This window comes from Leiobunum rupestre, chromosome 8 (genome assembly GCF_980474605.1).
Source record: "Leiobunum rupestre chromosome 8, qqLeiRupe1.1.hap1, whole genome shotgun sequence".
NCBI lineage: Eukaryota > Metazoa > Arthropoda > Arachnida > Opiliones > Sclerosomatidae > Leiobunum > Leiobunum rupestre.
This window is the reverse complement of record NC_143391.1, coordinates 25,678,429-25,699,426: the sequence shown is the minus strand read 5'-3', so window position 1 is coordinate 25,699,426 and position 20,998 is coordinate 25,678,429. Positions and strand designations below refer to the sequence as shown.

At 39.6% G+C, this 20,998-nt stretch overlaps 3 protein-coding genes across 5 annotated transcripts in view; 2 read left to right on the top strand and 1 right to left on the bottom strand.

Annotated features, from left to right (window-relative positions):
• The window catches only part of Su(var)3-3 (lysine-specific histone demethylase Su(var)3-3), a 216,494-nt gene extending 208,236 nt beyond the window's left edge, over positions 1–8,258 (top strand). Inside the window, exons 9-12 of the mRNA XM_090155552.1 lie at positions 6,415–6,742; positions 7,145–7,367; positions 7,567–7,648; positions 7,734–8,258. Coding sequence (XP_090011678.1) covers positions 6,415–6,742; positions 7,145–7,367; positions 7,567–7,648; positions 7,734–8,062 — 962 coding nt within the window. The 3' untranslated portion in view covers positions 8,063–8,258. The remainder of the gene's footprint in view (positions 1–6,414; positions 6,743–7,144; positions 7,368–7,566; positions 7,649–7,733) is intronic.
• A 244-nt stretch (positions 8,259–8,502) lies between these two features.
• Positions 8,503–10,341, bottom strand: LOC149932907 (8-oxo-dGDP phosphatase NUDT18-like). 2 transcript variants are annotated; one of them, XM_090155554.1, is made up of 6 exons: positions 10,252–10,341; positions 10,022–10,156; positions 9,769–9,959; positions 9,352–9,707; positions 9,000–9,105; positions 8,503–8,898 (listed from the first exon to the last, which is right to left on the bottom strand). In XM_090155554.1, the coding sequence occupies exons 2-6, from the start codon at positions 10,128–10,130 to the stop codon at positions 8,641–8,643; spliced, it is 1,020 nt and encodes a 339-aa protein (XP_090011680.1). In that variant the 5' UTR covers positions 10,131–10,156; positions 10,252–10,341; the 3' UTR covers positions 8,503–8,640. The 2 variants fall into 2 exon arrangements, with proteins under 2 accessions (XP_090011680.1, XP_090011681.1); XM_090155555.1 differs by having other exon boundaries at positions 10,241–10,318.
• Positions 10,160–20,987, top strand: LOC149932906 (protein DOP1A). 2 transcript variants are annotated; one of them, XM_090155551.1, is made up of 32 exons: positions 10,160–10,657; positions 10,718–10,838; positions 10,905–11,136; positions 11,206–11,395; positions 11,466–11,641; positions 11,709–11,910; positions 11,979–12,506; positions 12,569–13,015; positions 13,084–13,447; positions 13,506–13,776; positions 13,844–14,027; positions 14,092–14,393; positions 14,460–14,964; positions 15,041–15,619; positions 15,686–15,940; positions 16,003–16,255; positions 16,316–16,556; positions 16,625–16,931; positions 16,992–17,246; positions 17,307–17,591; positions 17,657–17,889; positions 17,952–18,187; positions 18,247–18,356; positions 18,425–18,534; positions 18,774–18,988; positions 19,055–19,207; positions 19,265–19,379; positions 19,446–19,467; positions 19,523–19,578; positions 19,966–20,082; positions 20,311–20,467; positions 20,526–20,987. In XM_090155551.1, exons 1-32 carry the CDS (start codon positions 10,508–10,510, stop codon positions 20,796–20,798), a joined length of 7,644 nt encoding a protein of 2,547 aa, XP_090011677.1. In that variant the 5' UTR covers positions 10,160–10,507; the 3' UTR covers positions 20,799–20,987. The 2 variants fall into 2 exon arrangements, with proteins under 2 accessions (XP_090011677.1, XP_090011676.1); XM_090155550.1 differs by having other exon boundaries at positions 10,279–10,657; positions 19,915–20,082.
• Positions 20,988–20,998: the final 11 nt, after the last annotated feature.

The window sequence follows — 20,998 nt, the reverse complement described above, 5'->3', positions numbered from 1 at the left end:
ATTTTTTCGCGAAATTTTTACTACTTTTTGAGCTTGTTTACCTCGTATCGCGAATTGTCAGTTTAGTATTGACTAGATATTTAGTTACGCGCGAGTTTATATTAACGTTACTTGACACCGAAGTATAGCTTGTACGATGGCCCGCTTCAGTCGAATTTCAATAAGTATATTTTTTTGGGTGCTTCCATCTTTCGGAGTGTCCCTCGAATCCTTTATTTTATAATGTTACCTGTCTTTTTCGCTTATCCCGAGAAACATTTTTTTATTTCCGCTATTCACTTTGACAAGTGACGGGGCACCCTTTAGGATAAAGTATAAGGCAGTGCGCGAAAAATAAAAAGTTTCTTAAAAGAAAAAGGAGAAAGTGCACTTGGAAAGCAAAAAATCCCCTTCCTCTCTCTCTTTCCCGCAATGCGCGTACTTCAAGGCGAAGAGACGTTTCCATCCGGAGAAAGAGTAGAACTATCTTGTCTTATTTTACATAGATATTGCCGACTTCCCCGGAAACGCGTCGTTTTCCATCTACGAGTTTTTGCGGTTTTGGAGAAACGTTAGCGTGGGTATACTGATAAGACCGTATAAGGAGCTTTCCCGAGAAATTTGGTAGACGTCTTCTACCCAGTGTCGGGATGACGTCGGGGGAAAGCTACTTATAGGGTAAACGCGCCGAAGTCTCCGGTGACTTGGAGAAAAAGCGGCAATCAGTTCGATTAACGAAACCGATAGATAATATTCAAGACGGCAGGTTACTACTTCGTGATAAACTTAGTTCCCGAAGATTCTCGCGCGTGTTAAGGCAGCGCCTAAGGGAATCCCAAGGTGGCCTATTTTCGCGTCTCGCCACTCTCGCGCCGCCAAAAGTAGTCTTTCCCTCTCTTTCTTTCGGCATTCGAGTGTCTGTCCGCGCTAGAGCGGGGAGGCTGCTACGCCGAGGATTTAGGGAGAAGAGGTTGGCTGGGGGAAGTCTGTTTCGGTAAGAAATCAAGAGAAGAAGCAGCTGCATTCGGGGAAATTCAAGTTGGCGCGCGGAGATTTCTCTCGCTGGAGCCGGGAAGGGAGCCATCCATCAAATCCCAATCACCGCCGGGCCCCGGCCACCGCCGCCGCCACGGACTTAACAAGACCCATTCACGCTCTTCAACCCTCCGCCGATCTTCCCCTTAGGAGAGAGAGACAGACACACACGCGGGGAGAGGAGAGTTGAAATACCTCGCGATCCCAGGGTGCGAGTTCACCTACCATTCCGGATGGCGATCGGGGCGTGGGTGCAGTTTGCGTACGCCGTCTACCAGTTCGATTTGGCAGCTGAGACTCGGGCTATACTTAAAGTCCAGTCGAGCGGCTTTCTCGACTCTCCTAATTATCCGCCATCCATTAAATGGGGAGAAAGATTTACACTCCGGAGACGAACCGACCGGCGGGGGTTTTACTCGGGCGCGCGACACCAAAAGCCCCTGCCCCGCTCTGGAGTAATTTCTTCCATCACGTGTGGGCTTGCACGGTAGCTCTTGAAACGCGACGATGGTAAAATTTGTTAGCACCTTGGAAGTTATTGTCAGAGAGAAAGAGGAGTAGTCTGATGATTAGAGGCGAAATTCGTAGCCAAGATTAAGCGTTTCCTTCGGTTTAATTTCGCGAAACAGACAGGAGGAGGAGGAGGGGGGGGGGGCTTGAGGGACCCTGCAGTATCTTCACCGCGTGGGAACCGCGACCGCTTCCTGCCAAGAAAGTTTTAATCCCATTCAACTCATTAACGATACCCTGGCCTCGAACTGTTCATTTGCTCCTCGATCGATAAGTAGTGGCGCGATTCCCCCCTCATTGGAGAGTACTATATAATTAGTAAGGTAATTATCCCTTTATCTTAACTTTCACCGTACGCTCTATTGTCATCCTCACCAGCCATTCCTAGACTGAAATCCGTTGGCATACCGGCTCTAAATATATTTGCATTTTTCATTCGGAGTAAGCTTGTAAATTTAATCGCGAATGTCTTAAGCGTGAGCTTCCGTTTTTCCGCGTGTCAGTGACGGAATCGAACGATGTGGATGGTAAATTATTGTTTTAGTTTAATAAGCATCGTATCATTATCGCCATAATGGTGTCGCGATGCGCTATTCGTATTGTTTCCATAGACAGTACATACGATGGCGCGTTTAATTACTCGCGCGCCTATTATTTGCTTACTAATACCGTTAATTAAGATTAATTGAAATACCCTGAACTCTCGGGGGTTTAATTCGTTACTCGACCAATTATAAGAGGTACTATTTGCGGACTTACATTTCACTGAAAATAATCTCGCTTGGCATAATATTAATTAATTTCTACCTTTAATTAGAGATCCGTATTTTGAACTACATGATAATTAATGTTGCCTTAAACATTACGCGGCAACGGATTACGGGAACTGTCTAAATATAGAGTAGGTCAAAAATAGGCGAAACGTCCAGTCCACCAGAGATGCGTACCGTCTCGTATTTTGACCGCACTTTCGCAAAACGCACTTTGCCTCCCCCCTCCCCGGGCGCGTTATTATAAATAATGACCAGAATTAAAGGGGCTTTGACTTTTCAAAATATTTTTGTAAAAATTTTCTAGTAGTTTTTTTTTAAAGTTTGTTTCGCGGGAAAGATAACAAGGGCTTTAGTTAATAGACGAACCGCCAAAAGAATAAATTTTCATTTCTTTGGCGTCTTTTCTTTTTTGGGCGCATGCCGTTGCGAGACGCGAGAAATAACATCTATCTTCCGCGAAAAAACCTGGTTTTGAAATATTTCGATTATAATAATTGCTACGCGATGGCGGCGTGCAACGGACGCGCTTGGGAGCCATCGCGGACGGGCAAATCGTGACCCAAAAAAATTGCGACTCAACTTTTCGCGGAATCAAGCCTGGCTAAAGGGCAGACTGGTTTTTGCCAACGAAAAGCCGCTAAAACTCTAGAGGCATTACGAAGCTTATAAACTCTACCCGTCTCATCGGGTTTAGACGCGATGTCGGGTTGAAGTCCAACTTTAGTTTGGATTGAAAAAGAAGGCCCAGAAAGCGGGGTTTCTCTTCCTCGCCAGAAAAGGGCATCCTTCATTCCTGACTATCCCCGCTCGTCCCTCGAGGGACCCAGCCAGAAACGCCGAGTTACTTGGCACGCCGAATGCGTTGCCAACGACTGTTTCGGCCGAAGAGGGTGTCTGTTGTTAGCCACGTTCGGGGTCAGACAGTTAGGGTCAACTCCTCCACCCTCCTCCGGCATCGGCCCTCTCTAGTTCTTTGTCCAGTCTTTCGGCACCCCTGGGCATTGGTGTCCCTCTTCCTCTACTCGGAGAGAGAGCGCCTTAATAGGGTGGGATCCTACGTTGAGTGAAGGCTTTTTATCGATACCGACATCGCCGCAGCCCGAACCAAGGAGGGACGAACCGCCACCATCAACAAGCTATTTTTCTTTACAATTAAACATCTGCGGGTTCCCTCTCCTCTCAACCGAGTTCCCTTTAAAGTAGTTGCCCGAAATTCCGATCAATGAAGGAGAAAATAATTATCTCCTTTTTTTCTATTACATACTGGTTTCTTTTGTCGAGATTTAGGGAACATTTTTAAAGACGGTATTCCGGTCAGAGCCGCCGCTAAAATATTATTACAAAATTGGTTTCCTGCCGAAAATTAGTTCAATTTTGCGTGGCGAATTTCGAATGTAGTCCCTCGTTTTTGAATAGGAAATAAGACGCTTTACGTCGTCCTCGCGGGACTACGTCTTTGTACGTTTTTCGTCTTAGGCGCGTTGTTATTCCAAATATTTCGCCAAAATTTAAATGAGGAAGGTATAAAGGCGTCGTTTTGGAAAAGCCGAGACTTATTCGGATTTGAAACCGAGGCCGTTTCCGCGAGGCGTCTTTCGTAAAAGGGAGGCGGGGGAGGGCTGGTGGGCGCGTGTCGGGTTTCCGGAAGCGTCTGCTCGCTGTCTCTCGTTTGGGAATGACGACGAAGGCCTAATTAGAAACGAATAAACTGAACGTCCCTCCTCTCTTCCCTTTTAACTAAGTAATAACCGCGGTGCGTTTTCTAAAGCCTCCATCCATCCGTCCGTCTCGCGAAATGTTTTGGGGAAACGCTCCATCAAGCGAATTGGCGTTTTGAGGCGGATTTGCCGAAGATGTACGATTTGCATACAAGAAAGGTCTTATTAATATTCATTTATCAATCAGAATGATTAGATTTCGCGCCGCTAGAGTGCGGCGTCGACGGCTACGACTCTCTCCTAGTCCCGAAAACGGCAACTGCACCCCTTTCCGCGGCCTTGAGCGAACGGTCGAGCGTCGGTGGCGCCACCGACGGAGCAATCAGCCCGTCTCGTTGCGGAATTAGCGGCGATATATCGCAATTACGGGAAGAAGTAATCCGAAAATAACTTCTAAATAACAACGATTCGAATTAAAACTTCGCTTAGATCTCGAAGTAGTCGCCGATTTCACTCTAGTTGATATAATATTTTGGTCTATTTCCAATACGTGAGCACTTTAAAATAGCTTCGCCTTCTCGAATCGTTGTAACTGCGCGAGGAAGATGTAGCCCAAAAGCATCGACAAACGCGAAATTCGGACTTTGAAAGTCTTCCGCCGTTGGTAGTTGCAAACCCCTAATGGAAATGGCTACTTAATTACTTAGTTTGTCCTTTCGTTTCTACAATTAAAGTACACGAATGGAAACGTCAGCTAACGGTCTCATTTGCGTAATTGAAACGAACGTGGCTGCTCGCTAACTAATTGAGGAGCTCCCGCCTCCGTCTTCTTCTCCGAAGGTTCGCGAGATTGTCTCGCTTTTATTGGGTAAACAATAGAAATTACTCGTGTTTAATTAAGATTTAAATTTCGGGGAAACTTTGACCTTGTTGAACGTATTTTACTCTCTCTCCGCGAAACGCTTGCCTGTTACGGCGTGACGTTTAACGTTTCAGCAACCATACGTACGCGTAGGCGATCACTAGATTCCCTTAATCTCGACGTGACGGGAAACGTGGTCGCCATTAGCGTACGCTTTGGCAGACGGACGTCGTTGGGGGTTCCCCCTTCTTAATAGGATTGTTTGTGGCTTCGTTATTAGTTTCGCTCGTTATCGTATTATGGAAAATAAACGTCCGACTTCGATATACCAAGCCACGTTTTTGTTTCCACGGCTTCGTGTTCAAAAAAAACTTGAAAAGGAACTAAATAGATAGTTTCGAGCGTGTGAAAATTAATTTTTTTCGTATAAACGTTGACCCCTCACGCCGATCTCGCGTCTACCATCGGTCTAAGATCATGGCCCAAAGAAAAAACGCCACTGTCAGTTCCTAGTTGACTTTCACGGTAGGAGAATGGTAAAGTCTGTTGGTAGAAATCTTCAGCCCGTTTCTGAATATTGAATTTATAAATAATTGAGGTAGTGATGGAATGGCGCCGTAAAACGCGCGGTACCGGTAGAAAAAAAAATTCGAAGGAGGCCGGTGATAAAGGTCTTGGAGTTCGTGTTGACCCCTTATAACGTCTTCTTTTCAACGTTTCTCAAACGTTTTTTTACCCCCATGAATGGAAATACCCGCGTTCAGCCGCGTCGGAAACCATTTCGGGATAATATTTTTAATACCATCTAATAAAATTTTATATTAATATACATTTTCTCCGTATCCAAAATTCCCTCCGCATAGCCTACGAATTATATTTCTATGACGCGGGAACACCGCTAAACCCATCGGAAGCGAATGTTTTAGGTGAAAAACATTTCCCCTCCCCACGTGTGGTAGAAAGACGCGTGCGGCTCTTCGCGGGTGCTGACGTGAGGATCAAATATTGTCGGCCGACCCCCGTGTAATTGCCGCGAATCCTATCTCCAACACCTGTCTACACCTGGCTCTTTGGCGACTTAAGCAGGCTTACGCCGAGAGATCCCGGAGCCTCGCTGATGATTCTCGGGGCTCTGTCATTTCCGAACGATTCGTTCTAATTTGGTTGCCGGAGACACCTAGCAATTATCCGCCTCGGGATTCCTCGTCCTTCAGGACCTTCGTACGTAATGCCTCTCCCGGTGTCAGCTCGCTATTAGCCGACGACCTAGCTATTAATATTTAGGATTCCGAGTCGCCGAATATATATATATCACCGTAGGCGAAATACGCGAAGACTAGTAAACAAAGCCCGAAACCTCAAAGTTTAAACTTCGTAGTTTTAAATATATTGCCTCTGCGAGTTATAAACTATGATCTCTCGAAAATTTCCAGTCAGCCCTCGGGCGAGTTTTCAGTGACACTTTATATCGCTACCCGTATATTGTTTAAATCGAGGACCAGAGGTTATATTGTCGTTGAGATTTTTATTTTTTCATTTTCTTGGTTTGAATGTCCTTTCGTCTACTTATCCGTTTGGTTTTTGGATATCTTTACAGTTCGAAATGGATATTCTTGCGTACCCGTTGCTTTGGCTGATGGCTTGGACATTAAACTCAACACCGCGGTGAAGCAGATCCGATGTATGCCTCACAGCGTGGATGTACTGACTTACAATACTCGCAACAGCAACGGAGGTTTGGTTAGCTACAAAGGTGACGCCGTCCTTTGCACCTTACCACTCGGCGTCTTGAAGCAGGCCGTCCAAGGGAATCAAGCCGTCCCTAATACTGTCCAATTTGTTCCGCCTCTTCCGGAGTGGAAAGTTGGCGCCATTCAACGTCTTGGATTTGGAAATCTCAACAAAGTCGTTCTTTGCTTCGATCGGTAACTTAACGTCTTAACGCCAATATATTGCTTTCTACCACGAATATCGGACTATAATATTACCCTTATGCGTTTGTCGTTGACTCGATTCACAAAATGTTTCCGATATCGTGTGTTTTAAGTACCGGTAAAGAAAATTGCTTTTAATTCTTAGAAAAATACCTGTACTACCACTGGTACTACTAGAAGATCAGTCGATTATCGTAAATAATCGTATTAGCCATGTTTTAAAACGTTGCCAATTTTCGAGCGGCGACGCGTAACCAACGTCAAAATAACGAAGTCCCTCAAATCCCCGCGACTAATGGCAGACTACCTAATGCAGTTCGATATTCGTGATAGAAATGAATTGGGAGGAATTTAGTTATTTACTCTTGAACAAAATTTTAATTTGACTTGCAGAATATTTTGGGATCCAAATGCCAATTTGTTTGGTCATGTCGGCTCAACTACCGCTTCCAGGGGCGAACTGTTCCTCTTCTGGAACTTGTACCGAGCCCCTGTTCTCTTGGCTCTGGTCGCTGGTGAGGCGGCGGCTATCATGGAAAATGTCAGCGACGACGTGATAGTGGGACGTTGCGTCGCTGTCTTGAAAGGGATATTCGGAAACAACGCCGTACCACAGGTAATATAAGGAAAGAATTAGAGGGCCACGGAATCGTTTCAATGTTGAGGGTGGAGTTACATAATCACGTGACAGTACGCCTGAGTCACGTGAAGGACGGGGATGAGCTACCTGGAATTCGGCCTTAATTTTTCAAACAATTCTGTGGACCTCTAAACCCGTGATCGCATTATCGTTGAAATGTTTTTTTCGCACGCAGCCGAAAGAAACCGTTGTTACGAGATGGAGAGGCGACCCTTGGTCTCGAGGTTCTTATTCGTACGTCGCCACTGGTTCTTCGGGTAAGGTTTCAGTAAATAAGTCATATTTATTAGTATACAAAAGCGGTTCTGAATGAAAATAACCCAATTTGGTTTATCGTTTAAGGAAACGACTATGACTTGTTAGCGACTCCCGTCACTCCGCCGTCAGTGATACCGGGTTCCAGCGTGACTTCCGGTGTCCAACGTCTGTTTTTTGGCGGCGAACATACCATCAGAAACTACCCGGCCACCGTTCACGGCGCCCTACTCAGTGGATTGCGAGAAGCTGGTCGCATTGCGGACCAGTTTTTAGGCTGTCCGTATGCTCTGCCGCGTCAAGGACCTACCAACCCTTCAATGACTATGTCCGATCGCCCGGCGGTTCCTAATGCTCCCGTTTCAACTGGACCGAATTTGGGTGCCCAACATCCCATCGTTACCGTCCCTAATTAGCTAACTTACATTCCACGTATTCTCAAACATTTTTCATTTCAACTCCATTATGTTTTTTTTAATATTAAACTAAAATAAATTGGGTCAATTTTTCTACTTATTCCGGGACTCTTAAAACGGTAAGCAAGCCATTTCGTGGAAAAGATTATTTAAATTGAATTGTCAAACTGTTCCAAACAATAAACTTTAATATTGAAAACAAATACATTTTGGGAACGTACACATTATGGTATAAAAAAATATAATATTTATCCACCTAGCTCTAAAAGTATTAACACTTAAACGAAAATAAAAACCTGAGAACAATATATATATATATATAAGGCAAGACATTTTTTTCAAATACTTTGATAGGTTTACGCTATTTAATCTGGCATAGATTACATCCTCAAATCCTAAATGATTTAATAGATAAAACGTCATTAAGCCAACACGTAAAATTAAAATGAGCTTCTTTATTAAAACATTAAGAATTAAAAGGCACTTTGGAAGGGGTGAAAGTAAACAAAACTTAGAAGAAGAGCGGAAGTAGTTTACTCTGGTCTTAAATTAATATCCATAAATATTTTAGCTTTTTTTTAGCGAACCACGTGTAACGCCACCAGCATATTTTTAGCCGTTCGACTTAATAATTGATTTCCCAAAGATGGAGAGACTTCTAGCCACGTATAACCTTCTCCGGGATGCACATCTTCCAAGGCGGCTCTGCATGGAACTAGCAGTGTCAAACAGATTCCGTCGTGCCTTTCCGATGATTCCTCAGTATTGGAAGGGCTGTATTCCACCGAAAGAACACCTTGAGGCTTGTGAGGGGGAACTTGCTCTCCAAACACATGCTATTAAAAATGTTATAGGTCTAAGTTCAAATTTCAATGCAGTTTTATATATATATATATATTTTTAAATAGAGCTAATATGGTATATTGAGGCTGTATACCTGCATATATTTCTTTATTGTGGAATGAAAATTCCTGGTCGGGTGAATTTCGCAAGTCGGCAAGTGTGCAGATTCTTTTTCCGAGACTAATACGTGAATTCGATTGCTATAGGAAAATCTTTGGTTAGCGAATTTTATTGATTTATCTTGAGTAACCAAGTTCTAATGAAGAAAAATATGCACGAATACCATTCAAATTTGATATCAGAAACTAGATCCATCAAGAGGTGACAAAAAGTAAAAAATAATTGGACCCCATCTCCAACATAAAAGAAAAAGATATCCACAAACTACTGTCACTTGGTTACTCAAAGATTCGCTAACGATGCTAATTATAATAAAAAAAACACACTTAGATTTTTTCCTAATAATTATAACAAGCCTTAATAGTAAACTCTTGTGAGCTTTATTGGCAGGTGCAAGGTTTAGGTGCCATGGTTCCCTGGGTGTTCTTTCAGCGTAGCTGCGAGCTTTGTCTATTAATGGCACAATATCATTGGCTCTCAAGCTGAGTTGACTGAGATCATTGATCCAACTGGCTTGAAGAGATTCGGAATCCGCATTGGCTACTGTTTTCAGCTGACCACCAGTTATTTTTCCGGTAAACACAAAGCGATACCATTGACCCTGAGCAGTTTCAACCATCAATAGAGTTGTTGGCTCAAATTCTAAACCAGTTTCTTCAACTACTTCTCTTCTCACAGCATCCTGGGTGATAAATGGTCTTATAAAATATGCCAGATATATGGTTTTGTCATTTTAAATTTACCAAAATATTTTCTCCAGGTTCAATACGCCCTGCTGGTAAGTACCAGGTGCCTGCGCAGGAGCTTTTAGCCTCTTGCATCATTAAAATTTCATTAGATTCATTTATTAGAGTCGCTGCCACTATGTAGGTAACGGATTTTTTTACAACAGGAGTATAGTCTGGAACTGCGTTTGATTCAATTCCTTTTGATGCTGCAAAAACGTTAAATATTTACGATATATTTCTAATAGGCATTAATTATTAATGAAATAACCTAGTTCCTCGAGTTGTTCTGCCAGTGTTAGATCTACTATTTCTCCTGTTTCATCTGATACTTCCTTGCCATCTAATATTTCGCTGAGGCTTTCCTCTATGGTGTCCATTTTAATGACAATTTCTCTTTAAAACGCTATATTTTCATTAATTAAAAAAATTCCAAGCGAAGGCGTCAACGTGGTTTTTGTTTTTGAATTACGTCAGTGTCACCAAATACCTTAAACGTACCTGCAAAGTGCAAACGCAAAAATCGCCTGCGGGAAACAAAATCAAAATTACTTTTACGCGCGGGACTGCCGTCGCCGTCTATTGGTGACCGTAGAAACTTCGGTTGCAAAACTTATGTTCGAATTATATTTGACCCTATGGTTGGTCACGCGTTTAACTCGTAAGGAGATGATGAAACGTCAAAAAATCCCTATTAGGAGAATACAAATATAATTTATTGTAAAATTGTTATAAATTTAATGTTAATATCTTCAAAATGACTACAAGCATAGCTTTAGAGGAGTACGAATTGTTGGGCGATTCCAAATACCGGAATTTCGTGACAGCTATAGACAAAGCCCTAAAAACCTTCGAGTATTCTAGCGAGTGGGCTGATTTAATATCTGCCCTGGGAAAGCTAAACAAAGTGAGTTGATTTTGGTATTATGGTTGGAAGATTTTCATTAATGCATTAAATTTTACGTAGGTTTTGTTAAGTCATATAAAGTTTTCAGTTATTCCACGAAGAATAACGATAAGCAAACGCTTAGCGCAGTGCTTGCATCCCGCATTACCCAGCGGAGTTCATCTAAAAGCTCTAGAAACATGTAAGGATTGTGATTCTATCAAAAATGTTTGTTAATTAGGTTTTAAAGTTTAATTTAACTTTGTAGATGACATTATTTTCAAATGTATTGGAACAGCCAGGTTAAGCCAGGAGCTGTTTATTTATAGTGCTGGTTTGTTTCCTCTTTTGGGAAATGCAGCTATGAACGTCAGACCTGTGCTTTTAACTATCTACGAATCCCATTTTGTACCTCTTGGAGAAAGATTAAGGCCTGGTCTACTGGGGTTTTTAATTGGTGTTCTTCCAGGCTTAGAAGAAGGATCGGATCACTTTGAGCGGTGTGGATTGCTGTTTCCTTTATAACTATCAGTAGCGTTCAGCTTTTTCTTAAACTTTTAATCTTTCAGCACTGATTCGTTATTATTATCAGTATGTGATGGAGTAGAACAAAGTTTTTTCTACGGGTGTCTTTGGAGGTGTGTCTTAACGAATCCAGGAGTGAGATTGCCTGCAATTACTTTTGTTCTTGTTCATTTGGACAAGAAAAAGAGTATGGAAGATCAACTTCATCTTATTGGTACAGATATAGACGCTATGGTCAGTTGAATATATTTAAAAAAATTCTTAGAACTTGGTGTATTTATTTATGTTTTGCATTACTTTCAAGGTGAGGGGTATGTGTGCGGCGCTTCAAGATGCCAGCGTTCTGGTACAGAGATGTGCATTGGATCTCCTACTCTTGGGGTTTCCCCTTCATAATTCCCAATTAGTGCAATCTGACAGAGTTCAAATTTTAGAAGCGGCTGTATCAGTTGTACTAAGACGAGATATGTCATTGAATAGGTAAATAGTCACATGAATATATGGATAAATGTAAATTTTTTCATCTTTTAATTTTCTTATTTGCTAGGAGGTTATTTGCGTGGTTGTTAGGAACTGATTCTACCTCTTGTCCCCTAAATGACAAAGTAAATTCCTCTGATGCTCTAAAACGTACAAGTAGTATTGATGATGACACCTTTGAATCTGCGGAATCAGCTGGACAGAACTCTGTTTATTTTGAAACTTACTCTAAAGAACTACTACTTTTAGCTCTTAGAAACCTCTTTTTGGTAAGAGTTTAAAAAACCTTATTTTTAAATGTATTATGTTACACAATTTAGTTTTTATTTCTGCCCAGGATGCTCAGTCGTCGTTAATGTTACTTACATCTTCTGGCCATATTTCTGGATATCCAATACTGTGGCCTTACAGGATCCTTATTAGTTTGCTAGATCGATCGGAAATAGGAAGTCACATTCTTGATGATATTTTGATTGAAGTGTTCAGAGCTCTCTATCGTGAAGTGACTGTTAAAAATGATCATAGTAAAAAGATATATGGGCCAAAAAGATCTAAACCCAGCATTAACGTTCCAAAATTTTCAATAAATCACTTTGAAGCCAAAACTAACGATTTTCAAAAAGAGCTTGTTAAGACGGCGAATTTGTTGTTTGGGACCTTAGAGCCGTCGTATTTATGGGAATATGTAGGAAAATTGTTTCAAAAAACTTGCATCGAATGTGAAATTCAAGACACTCACCTTCATTTAATTGGGGAGAAGCGTTCTGAAAAGTGTTCCATTGAAGAAGTGAGCAATGTGGTTGGACTTCCCACAATTGAAGAACTTTGCAAACTTATTTCATTCCTCGTAGATGTCATCAGTGTGGTAAATAAGAATTAGGTTATATTATTGGTATTAATATTCTATAAATAATACTAAATTTCTAGGAAACGTACCAAGATACTCCAACTGTCCATCTACCAGAACTTTTAGCGACCATTGGTGGTTTATTGTCCAAACATTGCAAAGTACTCACTTTGAAAGAATTTGCTGTTACATTCCAATTGTGTTCGAAACTGTTGTCAAAAGCCCAGCCTATTATGTTTACCGCATCAAATGCAATGAGCTCGATACATTCCAGATGTAAAAGCACCTCCTCCTTAGACTCAAACACCACCGCTACATCTTACAGCTTAAGTTTACGTGTTGAAACACCCAAAACACCCACTTCTGATCAGATTGGGAAAGATTTAGAGGACAAGCTGAACGACTCTAAAGTGGAACGCCTCTGTTGGATTTCTCTAGATTTGAGCCCAGATCCTCAAGAGGAAGAAGCAGATGACGCTTTGCTACCGAACAATTATGTGCTTTCCAAGGCAGTTGGGGTTTTCCAGGTAACTGAGCCTATGGTTTGTGGTGTTAGAAATTTGTTAGTCTATATATAAATTTAATGTGTTTACAGGATTTCATGTCAGTTTTTATTCGACTAAAGCTTCTTTCAAATGTAGAAGAAATTACTGATGCATTCCAAGATTATGTAGTCATTGTTGATGAAACATTGGAAAGGGAGAAAGAATTGCGACACCTGCTGTGCAATTGTCTTGGAAATTCCACCACCAAAGACCCTGAAGACTGGCTTAATATTTCCAAAGATTGTGCTGGGATATCTTGTCTCAATGGTGGAAGTTCATTTAAAAAAGAAGTGGAAATCAGCGATCACTTAGCTTATGCCTTTGAGGGCGCATGCCAATTATTAATTGAACTAGCAGCCTTCCCAGTTTATCTAATGAGTAGATCAACTAATAGAAGCCAGCCTTCTAAATCATGTAAATTTATTGTTTTTACTGAATATTTCTCAGTGTGTAATTCTTTATCTTTTTACAGCTGTGTCTGATACAGATCCATTGCCAAATTGGCTAAAGATGTTAATATCTGTTGGCTGTTTCTTGGAAGAGAGGAGAATTCATTTATGTGCCTTATCAACGTTATTAGAGCTGGTTGCGCTAACTCATGCTGCAATATCTATCACTAATGATTCTTGTAACCAGTCATTTAAAAGTTTTCCATCACTTTCTGAAGAAACGCGAGAATCTATAACCTGCGTGGTCAACATTCCTATGATTACTGAAAATCACCTGCAATTTCTTACCCAAAGGTACATTGAGTATTAAGAACAACTACTTGAAAAATCCCTTTAATATATTGTTTTATTTATATTGTAGAACTCAGTTTTTTGCTTTGGCGGCTTTGAAACTGTGGTCTCATATTGGGCAAGCCCCTTCGGATCAGCAACTGAAGTCTGTAGACTTACTTCAACAAGTCCATAACTTAGCTCCTGATAATCCATGTCATGGGAGTGTCTGTGACGTTGTCATATGCGATGCTCTCTCTTCAACAGTTCAAGAAGTAAGAACAATTTCTGGCCTACCATATAAATCTAATATTGTAATTTTTAATTCCAAAAAAATAGGAACAAATGGAGTCTTTGAAGAAATTTTGTACATTGTGGCATTTGACGCGTGATATTAGACTAAAATCCAATGGCGGCACAGCTTTAAGTCGTCTTTTTGACAGGCCTTTGTTTTTGGTTCTGGATCAGCTGGGCTGTGAGCCTGGACCCTTAAAAACAATATCCGAAAGTTGGTTGAACCATTGTCTTCAGAGAGGAGATTTGGCTCGTGTTCTTGAACCAATCCTCATGGCAATTCTCCATCAAGACACTGCTAGAGTTTCTGTTCAACACGTTAGTGTATATTGCCCAATGAATGCAACGTAATTATTTTCCAGCTATTTCTTAAATAATACTGTCTGAAATATTAAAGATTGTTTAATTTGTAGTGAGGAGGCTAATAACAAAAAAAAAGTTGAAGACATAACAGAACCAGACGAGGCACAAATTTACGCTATTAGCAGTGTTGGTGGAAATGTTATTTATCATGTCAGTGGAGCTAATAGCTGTGACAGTCGCCCAAATTCTAAACACGCTAGCCCGGAAAAGAAAATACTAGCATTAACCTCCATCGTTGGAGCTGACACAGAATCTCATTCTTCAAAATTTATAACTTCACACGCTCTAATACCGGGATATGAACTTCCCTGCAGTCACGAAAGAACTTTAAACCAACCGATATCACTCTTTGTGAATCCATTTGGATCCATGACATCCCTAAGCGGCAGTGAGACCCATGACCATTATTCTCATAATAAAATAGTGCCGGACATGACCAATGTGAGGAGAATTAACTTGAAGATGTTTAGAAAAGGAGATTTTGACACTATGGACTCTGAAGAATCAGATGATGCAGAGAAAAAGAGTGCTAAAAATACTACACAACCCCCGAAAGTATGTAATATAAACAATTTTTGCAATTATCACTTTACCCACTTGAACCTTATATTATTTTATTCTCAATTTTTAGGAACCTGAAACGGTTGAAGAGTTTGCCAAAAGTATTTTAGAGGATATTATTACATCAGTGGTTGAAAAAGACGTTGTTACTGAGAAAAATGGTGACAATACTAATAATCAAAATGGGGATAAAGTACCAGATATAGCAGAGACTTACCAAGATAGGCTCTCTAATTCTTCCCCAATCATACATCCTCTCCATGGTTATTTGCTGCTCTATACTCAAGTTTACGATTCGCACAAAGTATTATACATGTTGTCATCATTAAAATCCATCATTACGACAAATGCGCGCCTAGCACTCTGGTGCTGCGCTACAACTAGTGTCAGCCAGCAGACTTGCTCCAAAGGGCAAGATCTTCAAATTCTCTTAGCCAGGCATAGAAAATCCATATTTGGAAACAACTTTCATGGCTCTTTAACCAGCGAGGCTGTTACTACGTACCGAAGCAGTATGTTTGTTGAAGTGATTGTTACTACTTGTCTGTATTACATCAGAGGAGTTTACCCAAATTTGCCAAGATTACAACAGTGGCTAACGGAAGATGAAGTACTGGGAAATAGAAAAGTCAGACTTATGGCTTTGGAGGTATAAAATTTGTTGTGGTAGTTTAGTGGTTGAAAGATAAATAATATGTGCTCACTGTTTTTATAGGTGTTAACTATTGTTTTTTCTGAGCTTGTGGGTATCGTAAAAGATGGGGGTAGAAGCGTCGCTTCTTATATGAATGATCTTCTGAATCGGTGCAAGGTTCAAAAGATTCTTCTCCATTGCTTAACAGCTGGGGTTTTTCACAGTACCCAAACGAATAGTAAAATTCAAGAGCCCGTTTCATTTTCTAAAGTTATTATTGACTTTAATGAAGAAGCTTTTGAGGGAGAATCTACTAGTTTCCAAGATACATTACAGGTATAGATACTAGCAACATCTTAAAACTAAGAATTTTGAATAAATATTCATTATGATTTCAGGTTGGTTTGTTGCATTTGATCTCAAAGGTCATTATCCTAGAAGATACAATAGGTTGGCTAACTGCAATTCCAGCGTCGACTCCCAGTGATGGAAGGGAGAGTCGCACCTCCTCAGTTAATAGCGCGTCTAGTAATAATATACAATTGAGCAAACCAGGACAAGAAAATAAAAATGGAACAGAGAAATCCAAATCCAACAGAAATTCTTCGTTGTCTAGTTTGGCACCTCCATTTGCTGTCAAGTATCAGATAGGTATTTTAACATTTAATTAAATCGTATATTGATTTATAGGTGTAATTTCCAAATTATTAGGTGTTCCCCTACCTGCTCAACCCATGTTTCTGACATCAATCTTAACTGCCTTACGTCAAACTAACCGCTGTTGGTTACACACTCATTGGCTTTGCCTAGTCATGGCTTCGTTACCATTTACTGGAGGAAGTGGAAGTAAAGCCCTTTCAAATTTAGTAATATCCGTTGTCAGTCAGCTTTGTTTAAGTCTCGACTCACTGGCCAAGAAGCAATCACTTTTACACAAATTGGAATTAAACTGGTATTAATCTCTTCATTAGTTTTGTTAAATATTCCTTTTCAATTTTAATTTATTTTTCTTGATCTCAGCGCTCAAAATGAAGTTACATCATGGCCTCCTGATTATTTAATAAGCATGGTTGAAAGCTTAACAACTATTTGTCATTTTTGTTTGCTTGATACACCCGCTGCTGCTTCTACAGCAGTTGCCAATGCAACAAGTGGTACAAATAATACCGGTGCCACATCTCCCGCTGGTGTTTCGAGCCATAGTATTAGTTCTAGAATGGTTATAAGCCCCTTGACCAGTACGTCATCATATGCATCAGGCATTAACGCTTCTCAGATCATATCGAATTTACTTCATGTTTTCTCTCCATCAGATATTCTTAATAAAGTAAGCTTTTTTATTTGGTTTAGTACCGAATTGGCTATATTCATTAATTAACTTGTTTAGGACTTTGTTCTGGGTCCGGATGGAGCATCTGGTGCTGGCGCTGCCCTTGAAGCACTTCTCAGTGTACGTAGGACGCTCTTGAGTAACTTACCGAGAATAATGGCTACTCTAACGGATTTGTGGAGATTAATTGGTGAAACGAATGAGTTTCAATTAGATCAAGATAATTTCGAAAAATACATGTATACTTCTTTGGAAGAAGAAAATCGAAAAAAGAAACATCAACAACTTTTGTGGACTTTGGGATCACCTAAGGTACTGAAACAGAAGATATGTATATTCTATGTAGATATACGTTAAATTTTCTGTTCCTAGGTTGTAAAACAACACATTTTAAGTTTCCTGAGTCCATTATCCGTCCACTATGGATCTCATTTTATGGCAGCTGTAGCGGTGGTATGGCACGATTACAGACCACACAAAAATAGAACCCCAAATTTATCCACCTCCAGCGTTCGCAAAATATTTCCAGTCTGGTCTCATCAGCAACAACAACTAGTGGAACTAGTCAAAGCTATAAAAGTTTTACCCTTTGAAAGCATAGTTCAAACTGTGAGGCAAGTTTTGAAACAACCTCCAACTACAGCTGCTGATGAAAATGTAGGGTATATTTATTTTCTTCCATTAATTTTGTTTAATTTAACCCGCTAAAATTTTAAATACAGCATAAAAGGGTTCCGTTGGAAGTTAGCATTCTACAATTTTTCCTGGCCTACATGCAGACTTCCAGTGGAAGCACTTTAGTCGAGTCATGGTCATCTTTGCTCGTTCTTTGGCGGGAGGGCTTGCAGCTAACCTCGACTCCCTCAACTGGTTCAAGTTCCTCAAACTCAAATTTAGGTGTACCTTCAGCTACAACCTCGTCCCCCTTACCAATAATACAACTTCATCTCCTGGCGTAAATAATTACTCTCTTTATAATGTCTAACTTACCCCAATAATGTTGCTTATTTTTTTCAGTCTTTTACACGAATTTGTTCAGAAAGCGCCTATGCTCGAAGACAAGAGAGATCAACGAGACTTACAAGATGTGGCTCAGAAGTTAGTCGATGTTTGTTCTGAAATTGCGGGCTCTTCTTTAGAGCAAACAAATTGGCTGAGAAGAAATCTAGCAGTCAAAAAAGGCCCTCAACCTGATCTATGCGATGATGATGAAAGCGATTCTCAAATGCCTGAGAATACATCCCTTTCTGAATGTATGATGAACTTGTTGTATACTATATGTTATCAAATATTGAGATAGAAAATATTCTAGCCAAAAGTGCAAAATCAGAGTTTGGGTCTACTGGAAGTTTGTCCCATAGTGGAAATCAAGGAAATTCAAATTCTCAGTATAGCGTTCAAGCCTTACAATGTCTGGCAGAGGTACTTGGTTTTCTTGAAGCTACAATATTTACTTTTACCTGTTTTAACTATTTTATTTTTTTTTACAGTTTTTGGCCCCCATTATGGACGTAGTTTATGTGAGTGAAGAGAAAGAAAAAGTAGTTTCACTACTCAATAACATTATGTATTATGTCACTCCATATCTCCGTAATCACAGGTTAGTTGAAGAATAGTTTTAACTCTGATAGTAGGTTTTTCTTCTATTTTCAATGATGATAACATCCTTGCGCTCATAGCATGTATTGACTTTTAAAACCCATGTCATGTGGATGTGGGTTTTTATAATCAGTCTTTCCATGTGAAGAAAAAACATGCCAACATTCTGAGGAACAATTCTTAACTTTAACTTAAAATAGTTTGGCAATTTTGTACACATTTCTGTTCTTTTTGTTATAGTGTTCACAACACTCCGAGTTTTCGCGCTTGCTCTCAGATATTAGCCAGTATTTCAGGCTATCAGTACACAAGGAAAGCTTGGAAGAAAGATGCTTTTGATTTGCTCCTGGACTCTTCTTTTTTCCAAATGGAAGGGGGCGAATGTCTAGGTTTCTGGAGGCATATTATTGATCATTTAATGACCCATGATAAAATGACATTTAGGGATTTCTTAGGTACATTATGGTTTTTATTGTTGATAATTAATTTTGAAAATTTTAAATTATGTGGTATTATTTTAGGTCGCGTTTGCATTCCCCAGACTGGGTCTCTGAGCATTTTTAGTAGTCGCGAACAAGAATACGAACAGCGCGCCCAACTTCTTAAAAGATTGGCTTTTGTGATATTTTGTAGCGAGCTTGACCAATACCAAAAATACATGCCTGAAATTCAAGGTTTGTACTTCCTCATTTCCAATATACTAATTCTACTAATACATTTCTTCTTTGTAGAACGCTTGGCTGAGTGTTTGAGGCTACCTCAAGTACCTTCGGTTCAAGCGAATGTGTTTCTTTGCTTTCGTGTTTTGTTGTTAAGGATGTCTCCTGATCATATGACTTCACTTTGGTAAAACTTAATTTACTAGTTTACTTTTTTATCCAAATTTAACAAAAATCTTTTTAACCGTTATAGGCCAAACATAATAACAGAAATGGTAGGTATTTTAACATTAATAAGTATTTATTCTATACTAATGCCGTATTATGAAGGTCCAAGTTTTTCTTCAAATGGAACAAGAACTTTCTACTGAAACTGAACAGTTTAGGTGAGGTGTTTGTCAAAAAACATGCATAAATTGCCTAGCTTTCTGCATTTTGAATTGTTAGCTTTTATAGTACTAACTATTAGCAATGTACGTTCACTAATTTACTCTTTTGTACCGTTGAAATTTTTTTTCTAATTATTCCTTTCTAATTGTCCTGATGTCTGGTGGTGGTGCTCGTAAACGGGTTTTATAAAACCAATCAGAAAATTGGCAAGGTAATTTAGTGTTAAGTATTTGTGTTTCTATGCTTTTTATGTTTTTTTTTTCTATTATTTTAGTTTGTATACCAGTGTTTTATGATTTTAATATTTAATGGTAATATTTAAACTTATTAAGTTCCCATATTCAACGTATATCTTTGTTGGACTCTTCGTGGGTGGTTCACAGTGGAAATGGACTACACGCTCACAACAATCCAGCTTGGCTTCAACTTTATCTATCAGTATGCAAATTATTGGATATGGTGATATGTCTTCCTGCTAACATGTTACCGCAGTTTCAAATGTAAGTGGAATTTGTTGGTGTTACATTTATTATGTTGAATGAATAATTATATAATGATGGAGTTAACAACTTAACAATGAAACACCTTTATTGTATATCCCCCTAATTCCTTCTACCTCATTCTCTGCTTCCCCACCTGGTGGGAGTTATTATAGATCCTGAGATATATCACGTGACATTTGATTTTCTAAAATTCAACATTAACAATTGTTTTTATTATCACCAAAGGTATCGTTGGGCATTCGTGGCTGACAGCCCTCCAGTTTCATCAGCTGATTTGAGAAAAAAGGGGGGAAGAAAAATTGACTCTCATTATACATTAAAATCTCTGGAACAAGATTTTATACCACATATTGCGAGACTAGCTAACCTTTTGAATCAAAAAGTAATTAATTTGAATAGTTTTTGTTTCATTAATATAATACAATTTAATCCATACCCAGGCTTGTAATGGAACTGAAAAATCATCGATGGAAAACCTATTAAAATGCCCTATTCTGAGAATGAATGTCATTAAATCAGTTCTACAGCTTCAGCCATTTTTTAATTCATTGGCTACTTCACCATCTGCAACAAATACAGCAACACCTTCGTGTGTTAATGATGCTAATTTGTATGCAAATGGTTTAAAAGAAAGTTGCAGCATTAGAGATATGTTAAAACGACTAGAAAGTGTTTTGGAATCAGATTTTATCGAGCTTCAAACAACAAATTAATTGTTTTGTCCTCCACAATAGTCAAAGGCAAGCCAAATAAAAGCTACAGGACTTTATAATTATTTGCTAATTTATTTAGGTCTAATCAAGAATTTCTAAATAATTTTTTATGGATTTAATTAAGATAGAGCTTTAGGTTAAGTAATATAAGGCAATATTGCGTATGTATTGATAATTTGTACAGTGTATATAATTAAATC